Source organism: Sinocyclocheilus grahami, unplaced genomic scaffold (assembly GCF_001515645.1).
Source record: "Sinocyclocheilus grahami isolate Dianchi unplaced genomic scaffold, SAMN03320097.WGS_v1.1 scaffold103.1, whole genome shotgun sequence".
Taxonomy (NCBI): Eukaryota; Metazoa; Chordata; class Actinopteri; order Cypriniformes; family Cyprinidae; genus Sinocyclocheilus; species Sinocyclocheilus grahami.
Window position 1 is genome coordinate 1,254,348 of NW_015505282.1, and position 10,640 is coordinate 1,264,987.

The 10,640-nt window shown below is 36.6% G+C and overlaps 1 protein-coding gene across 2 annotated transcripts; it reads right to left on the minus strand.

Annotated features, from left to right (window-relative positions):
- Positions 1-618: 618 nt before the first annotated feature.
- On the minus strand, positions 619-8,319 carry soul4 (heme-binding protein soul4). 2 transcript variants are annotated; one of them, XM_016276540.1, is made up of 6 exons: positions 8,239-8,319; positions 5,667-5,967; positions 5,457-5,548; positions 3,752-3,893; positions 2,091-2,274; positions 619-1,997 (listed from the first exon to the last, which is right to left on the minus strand). In XM_016276540.1, the coding sequence occupies exons 2-6, from the start codon at positions 5,824-5,826 to the stop codon at positions 1,823-1,825; spliced, it is 753 nt and encodes a 250-aa protein (XP_016132026.1). In that variant the 5' UTR covers positions 5,827-5,967; positions 8,239-8,319; the 3' UTR covers positions 619-1,822. The 2 variants fall into 2 exon arrangements, with proteins under 2 accessions (XP_016132026.1, XP_016132024.1); XM_016276538.1 differs by having other exon boundaries at positions 1,044-1,997; positions 5,667-5,858.
- Between the last annotated feature and the right edge of the window lie 2,321 nt (positions 8,320-10,640).

The window sequence follows — 10,640 nt, forward strand, 5'->3', positions numbered from 1 at the left end:
GCTTACAGACTGAAAATTATTTGTCCAGTTATTAAACTAACATACATTTGTAAACTCAGTGGATGAACATGTAAATAATCACTGTTTATATATTAATATTCACCTTGTCACGTGTCTATTTTACACTTCTTACCAGACATCCTGTGGTGACTGAAGTTCAACGAAGAACTGATTAATTTCAGTGAGGTCACAAGCAGCCCCCGCGGGGCTTGTAATTAGTTTAGTTTCTACAACAAATATTTTTCGTTGTTTCTAGACTATTTTAAGTTAAAAAAAAGGGAGTTGGACATCTTACAATTTAGCGTATCTTAGTTAGGTAGGATGTGTAATGGTATAGTGCTAAGGGCTGAGGCCGCCGCTGTCCTGTCGGGCTCAACAGCGCCCCGCATTTGTTCAGTGTAAATCTGTGGTGGAAAATGGAATTGCAGCCCGCCAAAATTGAGAGTCGTGTAGCAGAGTAGCGTAGCAAATTAGATTAAATATAAATTATTTTAAACTTGCTTATTACAAATTCGGGCTTTAGTGATCCACAACAACAATTAAACAATTTAATTAAACCATTTATTATTTGTATACATTTATTAAACTTTTTGCAAAGCATATTAAGCTATTTTTTTTAAGTAAAGTTTATTAGAATTATTATATAGACTTGAGGGGGTGTGTGCAAGTTTTAAAATACTTCGACAAGGCAAATATCAATTAAAAGTACAACCTAAGCCATCAATGTAACAAAAGCAAGGAATCAAATGGCAAAACAGTGCTTTAAAGAGTTGCGCTGATGTTTTACATACGTTTGTACAATATTACATACAACACAACAACAAAAAATACACTGATAAGTAAATGCAATTACATCCTTGAGACCAAATAGTGCTCAGATACAATACTGCTGCAAAGGGATATTTTGCCAGGTGCTCCCATTCATTTGGAGAAAAAGCTGTTTTTAGATATACTAGACTTGCAGACTCCATCTTTAGAAAAGAGATCAAGCATACCCGTAAAAAAAAGCATACCACTGCCATATTTGTGTAATACCCTACTAATATCTAATAGGTAATAATTTAATTGGCCCATAAGATAAAAATGTAGAAGATTCTGAGTTTTAGAGATGGAAAAGCTCTTGCTGATGATTGTCTGATAAATGCTTTGATAGTCTGTTACACAAAGTACAAAACATATTTTAATTTACAACAGTTTTCCAACACAAAATTGACTACTTAATTTCATTAACTGTAAATATATAAGTATTGAATCTTAATAGCAGCTGCAAATCTCAAAACTGAACTTGTTTTTCTATCAACATATAAAGCAAACAACAAACTAAAATGCCATCATTGAAGGATTTACGGTTCACAGTTGTGAATATCATAATATCCGAGTCATTGCCGACAACACCATGTTAGGGCACGATGGAAAACCTAGCAAAAACAATTTTCTGCACTAAAACAAACTGAACAATGAAAGTGAATTCGAGTTGTGTATAATATTTAAATCAAGCAGAAAAAACACAGTAAGCATAATGAATAATCTTCATACTATACGAGTTAAAAAATAATGCCAGGTCACCCACTGATATCTCTTCCATGTGTTGACCCTGAATCAGCAGCAGGCTATATACAGTGTTAGTGTGTAATCTGTATCAGTTGTGTAATAAGCTGCAGTTTCTTTACTTCACTGATTAAAAACAAATGTTTTCTGCATCGCACTCACAACAATACAAAAGGATAACTGGGTTTTGATTGTGACAAGCTCCGCCCCTTCATTTCGAGACATTTAGCAACTCAAACGTCTCTACTGTCTTAACAGGCGAGCTGTGAAATGTTCACGAGCCACGGCGAACGAACCAGATCTCATTTCTGCGTTGGGGCACGCCGGGATTCTCGTAAACAGCTACCATGTAGCGGTCTCGGAGAACATCCTCGGAGTTGCCCAGAAGCTCCCAAAGGATGCTGATCTGATGAGAGATGGTCTCCTCCGTTGTGGTGCCATAAAACACCCTAGAATGAAAGAAAAGTTAAACTATAATCATTCTGTAGCAGGCATTGCTAATGAAAAAGACTGGGCTCCAAGGGTCTGGTTTGGTCGTGTACCTGGCTATGACGCGGATCGCGTCTCTGTGAACGATTCTGATATCAGGGTCGGTTGGTTCAGGTGGTCTGGCCTGGAACTCAGCGGGCAGATAATACGCCGTCAACACGTCCTTCATGAAGTTAGTGCCGTCGTCGGCCATCGTAATCTCATTCACAACAGGTACTGACATGCCAAGGTACCGTCCTGGAGACACAGAGAGTAAACTGAGTAAACTGGGAAACTGGCACGTTTCATATGAAACAATCATTGTGATTATCATGATGAATATTGTAATAGAAACTATGCATGCTATAAGAGGGGTCACACGTGAGTTAATAAAACACAACTCATACCCATAATGAACTTAAAATAAGCCATTTTTTGCATTCACACTGAATCTGGATTTAAAGTAGATTAAAATCTCTTTTTGGTCCACTTTAGTGATAGTTTTTTTATCCCACTTATTTATTTAAATTCACAATTTTTGGAGTTCATTCCACCTGATTTTGATTCAACTATCTGTACAGATTAAGGTATGGTGATGCTAGCAAAATGTCTGTGAATCTGGACTCAAAGTGGATTCAAATCTGTTTTTGATCCACTTTAATGATAGTTTTTTAGCCCACTTATTTATTTAAATTCACATTATTTGGAGTTCATTCCACCTGATTTTGATTCAAGGTGTGGTGATATTAGCAACATTTCTGTGTGAATCTGGACTCAAAGTGGATTCAAATCTGTTTTTTGGTCCACTTTAGTGATAGATTTTTAGCCCATTTATTTTAATTCACATTTTTTGGTGTTCAGTCCACCTGATTTTGAACTAATTCTACAGCCGTATGGCGTGATTTTGGTGAAATAGCACAGGCTGAAAAGGTCCATTATTATACAGTAAACAGTGTAGCAATGTATGAAGCACAGCTCAAACGGACATCACTTCCAAACCAAACAGCTTTCTGTTGGTCAACGTGGCAAATCTGTGTGATCAACTTGGACCCACTGCAAAATCCGCATGCAGAAATCTTTTGCCCTCCTGATTGCATGGATTCCTATAGCAATGAATGGATTTCGCCTGCGACAATTGGTCAAACAACTGTAAATGTGACGGCACCTTTAATGTGCCATTTATAAGCATGAGAAAAACCCATCTATTAACCACACCTGAGACTAATTTTGTCATATACCAGGAACGAGTTGCATAAACATATCCTTTATGATAAAACTGTGTCTTAAGAACTAGTTTGACCAACTAGCAGTTAGCCAAGAGTTAATCATTCTTACTTTTCAGATTTGACCAGTCTACATTTGATGTAAATCACAGCTGTATGCAAGTTTTTACCTTGAAATATCAGTTTCAAAGTCATCATGATGATACACTGACTTCTAGTAAGGCAAACGGCTTCGGTTTATTTCCCAAACGTCTGTTCTATGACTGTGCAAGTTTGTTGGGCGAGTGAAATTCCACAGAAAAAGCTAATTGTTTTATCGCAGCATGTGTAGGCTACAGCTATCACTGTAATTATGACAGTGAACTGTAAGATTCACAAAACTACATACAGTTGCTTTAAAGTTATGACCAATTTTAAACAAAAAAAACCCCAGAAAACTAAATTGTAACAAACAATAAAAGGCAAGGGTCTCAAAGCACCGACTTGAAATAGTTTGGTGGTTAAAAGTTTACCTGTTGAATTCTCCTTGCAGATGAAGCGCATGAGTTTCATAAAAGCATTGGAGATGCTTTGCTCATACAGCATGTCTGCTTTACTGACACATGCCCACTTTCCTGGAGGATACACTCTCTCCTCGTACAAGACCTCGCCAAGCTGCACAAACACACACAGACTCTCATCAACACAATTACATTTAAACAAGTCTTTTTAGTAAAAACAATTAAATAACAACTAAATGTGTCAATGCTTCTTGAGTACTAGTCAACATGCTAAAAGTACAAAAATAAAGAGATTATATCGAATCTGCCTTTTGCCCAGCTTTTTTTTTCCCTTTTCAAATCTCATATCACATCGGAAAAGCATTTATTTTCCATAAAAATGAAGGAAATAATCCAAAAGTTGTATTAAGTATCCGGTAGGATGTAGGGAGGGCTTTAGAGTCCCAATACATTTAATAATTTGAATTAAATAATCCATCCATTTAATCATTTTAATTAAAATGATCATTTACACTCAATGGGCCTCATTTATCAATCTAACGTAGAAACGAGCGCAGATCCGTGCGCACAAATCAACTTACGACAGAGTTCACGTGTGATTTATGAAACATTCGTATGCCGCCAATCTCATCGTACGAATGATCGCATGTTGATAAATGCGGCTGCAGAAAACAATCGTCATTTGCATATCACGCCCCTAAAAACACCCCGGTTTAGAAGCCTCGCCCCGAGCGTTTACGACAGTGAGAAACGAAACCCGGCCAAAAAGAGGAAGTAATCTCGTGAAAGAGAAATTGATCTTACTCCAGAAACACCTGTTAACCTTGTAATTGCAAACAATTAGGCTACATTAATTAATTTAGTTTATATGTATATTGAAATACTGGTAGCCTAAATATAAACATTTTTCCCTGTTTCCCTCACTCTACAACAAATATTTTAAATTTAACGGTATTCAGAATCGAACAAGAATGAAAAATAAGTAGTTATATAATTATATATTCAACTATAAAATAAAACACAAATTAGGCTCTAGTGGCAAACAGCATACAAATGTCAAGCAAACCTGAAACTCTCATACCACAAGAATCCAAATGTTTCCATTTTTGCCATATTTGTAACATTTGCTTGCATAACTATTATTCATTATGTAGCCTAAACATGGCTTTATACTTCAGTCATGCTCTAATATCTGTGTAAAATCCCTCACACACGCAACAATGTTTGTTTGGACGCTGCACGCTGATTTTACAGCAGATCTTTTAAAATAAACAGTGTAACTTTTATATTTGGTTGACTGAATTTTCTGTCGTATGTTTGTTTCGTAAATGAGGCTCAATTTGTTATTATTCCATACTGTTTTATAATGTACTACAATACTGAGGTGAGGATAATTGCCTATATTTGCAATACGTAGTATAAATATAGAAAATCCTGCTAAATGGCATCTATCGTTATTTTCACTTAGTGTAAATAGCATCTATTGCTAAGAAAATACTGCTATTTTCACTTGATGTAGCCTGCATAGCATCTATACTTGCTATTTACACTTAGTGCAAATGAAAACTGTACAGTTGTTCTAGTGATCATCTCGGATTAATTTCAGAAAGTGGAAGTGTTGCCATTTTCCTAATTGTAGACATGTTTTGCCCCATGTTTCAAGATCCAGTGATTCCAAACTAACATATAGCAGGCAGCACAAGTGGGCTGGTTTTACCTTCTCGTGTCTGGAAATGGTGACAGAAGGCACTGGCTCTCGTTCTGAGGTCTGGTTCCTCCTCGTCATCTCCTCAATGGGTCCCCTCATCTCTACACAAAAACCAGAGTCACTTCATTGCTGGTCTGAAAGCAGCTTTACATTGATCTAGATCAGCCAGTGTCATTTCTTCTGCCACTCAGTTTCCATGGAGACGTCTCGCTATCTCACCTCCGGGAACAGACACATGGTGTGTCCTTCCCACCGCCTGCCAGTGGGCATACATTCTGTCCTGCTGCTCCTCATCCATTGGCTCAGAGCTGTCGGTGATGTCATCGTCCACCTGCTCATCGTCCAATCCGGCGAGGTCCTCGATGGAGATCAGAGCCATTCTGACAAATGTCACGGTGAGGGACTGTGGAGCTGCAAGTCAATCAGGAAGCTCTGAAGACTGACGTTGTTTATCAGATCAATGGTGTTTATTTGTCTATACTAACAGGGTATCGGCAGTCTTGATTTGTCCAATCCAGGCCTAGTTTTATAGATGAAAGAGTCGGTCTGAATTACAAAATGCATTTTGTGAAAGTAACATGATTTTGTGCATTTAAATAAATATATAGAACCAAAATATTTCTTAAATTAAAAAAAAAAAAAAAAACGGTGATCCAGACAGATCCATCCATGAAAGTAGGCGGCTCTTAAAATAGATATGTAAAAAAGTGCATATCTTGCAACTCTGAGAGAAAAAAAAAAAAATCTGAATTGCAAGGTCTCGACTCAAAATTCACAATTGTGATAAATAAAATTGATAATGAAAAAAAAAAAGCGTGGTGAAAACAGGCTTCCATGGAAAATGTAAAGTTAAATCTAACATTTTATTACATTATATAATACTCAGCACGGTGTACTTTTATTTATTTATTTGTACTTTTTTATTGAATCCAAACTTGGTAACAGCATAACCAAAATGCAAATATACATGAAAATGTGTCATCTGCATAAATTATAGGCTACTTAAATAATACAAGTTTTTGTTTTGAGGACTTTTTATCATCTGAAAAGTACGGTGGCCGAGAAGTGCAAAACAAATCACAATTCTGAAAACAAAATAACAAATTACAAATGCAAGTCTAAAAAACAAAATAACAATTCAGAAAACACAACAACAATTCAGGTGTCTGTTCTTCAGCTGTCGTTGTGTTTTCTGACTTGTTAATTTGTTTTCGGATTTGTCATTGTGTTTTCTGACTTGTTATAATGTTTTCTGAATTGTTGTTGTGCTTGCTGAATTATTTTGTTTTTTAGACTTGCATTTGTAATTTGTTATTTTGTTTTCAGAATTGTGATTTGCTTTGCACTTCTCGGCCACCGTAGAAAAGCATGTTGGTGCCATGTCAAAATACAAAAATAAATGTTTTTTTTTTAAATATATTAAGTAAACATTATTTATATGAATTAAACAGTCTAGCAAAAAGAACCTGCTTATTAATAATAACATATTAATTGATATGATTATTCAGTGAACCTGCTCTCTGATGTACTACAAAATCCTCTGTAAACTGGAGAAACTGTGGTAAGATTATATATGACACACTGTAAAATATTTGTGAAGTGAAAAACAAATCACCCAAAAAAGCCAAAAAACACAATAAGTAAGACAAAATGTAAAAATTAGGTATTGTTTGTGAATGGAATACTTACTACGGATGAGACAACTGTTAATCAAGATACAGAGATACAGAAAGTAAAACATTGTGTGGCTTTGTTTCTTGTTCATGTGTGGACTTCTGTGTTCATGTTAAACCAGTTTCTGCATTAGCACAACTTTTAAACGAATTGTCTGTTTACACTAAGTGCTAATAGCCCGTCTTGTTAGCAAAGGCTTGACTGTTAGCAGACAAAATTGAATGAATGAATGAATGATGCATTTATATAGCGCTTTATTGTGTATTGTTGTACACCCAAAGCACTTTACAATCATATGGGGGGTCTCTCCTCAACCACCACTAACTACTTCTTTACTAAAGAAACCAGTCAGATAAGTGGGAGAGTAAGAACAGTGGGCTTTTGATGTGACCAACCATTCCATTGTATTCAACCAACCATTCTATTCCATTGTATATTAGCTCAGAGAGGTGTTTATATTAAAGAAAACATAAGAAAATATACAAAACATGGAAATAAAATGTTTAACATGTATATAATTAAAATTATATGTGGTGTCCTCACGTTCATTGTAAAAGAACTAGCATGGCATGAAGCTCTTAATCACTGATAGCACCACTAGGAAGTGCCAACAATGTTTCTATTGTTTTGACCCAATAACACATGCATGCATACATTCAGCTCCCTAAAACTAAGACCCACACAGGTGTATTAGTGCATAAACACAGTAATATCTCGAAGCTGAAACGACCAGCAATCATATAAACAGGAAGCGTAAATATGAAACAGACAGAGGGCCTCGTCGAAAGCTTCTCGATGTGATTGTGTTTGTGCTCAAAGCCATTCATCCAGACAAGCTGCAGTGTGATTGTTGCATGAGCAATTAAAACACGAATGACTGAACGGATGCTAATGCAACAGTGGGTTTGCACACGAACCTCCCTCGATGCACTGTATTATACACATTTAGCGCCCAGTTTGCCCAGTAAAGGGAAATGTGGAAAACATTACTTTTAATGACGCCCAGCGCAAATTTAACACATGCCAAACACTTCCGTTATATAATATCGATAGTTTGGGCTGTGACTTAACATTGCAAACAATGTATTACTATGATAATTAATAATGACCTACTTACCAGCAGACACAACAAACGCACCACACAGCCTAAAGCGCTGGGGACCGCAGTGTCGCACTGCGCATGCGCGGAGGACTGCGCGCTCTCTCTCTCTCTCTCTCTCTCTCTCTCTCTCTCTCCTGCGCTGCTGCACATGTCTACAAACACATTTTTAGTATATGTTTAACCGCGTCCATGCGCTATAACAGTGAATCTCAACCTTTTGGCGTACCGGACCCCAGTCCAATTCAGAACCATCCTCAAGGACCCTCCGAACAAAATTGATTCGTATCATTTGTGTCTTTGTGAGGACCAAATGCAGTCAAGTATAATTCAAGTTAGCTGACTTGTCCAGTATTTGGCCATATCATCAGCTATATTGGATTTTTCTTTCATGGGAACATGTCATGTCAAAATATACAAAATGTATACAAAAATTCATACTTTATGCGGACCCCCTGGCCTTATGTCAAGGACCACTAGGGGTCCACAGACCCCTGGTTGAGAAACACTGCGCTATATCTTCTGTTGTTGGGGAAACACGCATACAATGTTCTAACTCACTTGAAAACACGTTTAAATAGTTGTCGAGACAAATCAAACATATGTGTATCAACACAAAAGCCAAAAATGTAAGTGGCTGATTTTAGAGAAAGCGGTGTGGTTAAAGTTAGCAAATATTTAAAGCAACTTAAATGGTGATGTGGGTATTTTCAGCACTTAGTTTCTTCCTCAGAATAGGTTTAGATACAAATAAATTGACAGTATTTTTTTTTAAATTAGGTATAAATCGTGTACAGGCTGTATTCCTATTATATAAAAGCTGTTTGAGACATTGAGCTCACAAGACCAGCTGAATGAGGTAACCTGAATTATTGAATCACTTGAAATCTGATTACATTTGTAACATTTATAGTTTTTTTTTTTTCTTTTCAAAATGTATTTATTTGGTTCATTATAGTTTTTAGTAAAGACCTGTTTCACATTTCCGGGTTTCTCAGCAGCGGAAGTCGTCATAGTTGGGTAAACGTCGAGAGCTGTGAATGGGAGAGTAGCACGAATAGCCAAAAAAACTAAAAACTCCACGATAGCGTTTTCATGATTTTTAAAAAAGGAAATAAATTTAGAGAGACTGATAACGGCGGTCAGAAGAGAGAACAATGTTAAATTTACCGTTAAATTACCGTTAAATTTACTATCGCTGCATTAGAAACACCCTCGCATTAGCATTAACGAGTTTTTTTGTAATTTTAATGCAAAGGTGATATAATACAAAGTATAGTGTTATAAATGTGCATACATTTAAAAATAAAAATAAAATAGGCTATAAAAAAGTTTTGAGGATATACGATGCTGATGACCGTTGAAACGCGTCATCACAGTCTTGTGAAACGGGTCCATTCTGTCTCTAACGAGAGGGAAGATGCTTAAAGCACAACACAACAAAGTGCTATCTCTTGTGTTCGTTTACACAACACCATTTTTAACAGAAAACTTTATGCGTTTTGGCTGTTTAATTACGTGTCAGCGGTGCTTTGCGGGTCTGAAAATGGCAACTTTTGAGAATTGGGTTTTCGAAATGCAAGTTTTTGCTAACGATAGCATTATTTATTATGTGTAAACTACGAAAATATGAATGTTTTGAAAATTGTGACGTCACACGTGTACTATCAGAGCTTTTTCTTGTGTAAAATTGGGCCATTTGTAAATTCTATGGGTCTAGCTTCTGGTCTCATCTGCGTCCAGCTATTTTTAGCTGTACAAAACAGTTCGTTTTGCTGCTTGATTTTGAAAATTGGTGTCTTACCATATTATTTTAATGGATTATCTTAATTACGAACACACTGGTTTGTAGTGCAAACAGTTTTACCGTTTACTGCACGTTGTTATTCTCCTCGTTATTTATCTACAGCGGCTAATGAACCAGAAGTCTCGCCCATAGGCTAATGCTGCGTTCAAGTCCTCCTGGGACGTTCGTACTTACGAGTTGACAAGTCGTAATTACGACGTCAAGTCAGTTTAGTCGGCACAAGATGGCGGTGTACCTTCTTTTAATAAATTACAAGAAAATACATCAGGGTCTGTTAACTCTGCTTATAGAAAATGAAGAGCAAAGAACTTGCATCAGGTGTGTTTTTTACTTGGATTTCATTAACTAGCTGCGTAACAAGAACATGGCCAATTTAAGTTTATAGCTAAACTATCAATTTAAACAAAAATTTACCGTCAACTACAGACGTTGCATCCATCGATTCTGCCATGTTTCTCACTGACACACCCCCAACTCGAAATCTCGGGGCTTAAAGAAAATGTAGAATTTCCCACTCGTATAACGACTTTGTGGTGGCGTTCATGTGCGTTCAACTCGTAAATACGATCTATCCGACGTGACTTGAACGCACCATTACTTCCGCGTTGAAGAA

What these genes read in the sequence shown, in the direction of transcription:
- soul4 (XM_016276540.1), bottom strand. Translation starts at nt 5,826, where the DNA reads ATGGCTCTGATCTCCATCGAGGACCTCGCCGGATTGGACGATGAGCAG. An exon ending in CTGCAAGGAGAATTCAACAG is followed by an intron (nt 2,275 to 3,751) that starts GTAAACTTTTAA and finishes CTGTGTCTCCAG; the next exon opens with GACGGTACCTTGGCATGTCA. An exon ending in GCGATCCGCGTCATAGCCAG is followed by an intron (nt 1,998 to 2,090) that starts GTACACGACCAA and finishes CTTTCATTCTAG; the next exon opens with GGTGTTTTATGGCACCACAA.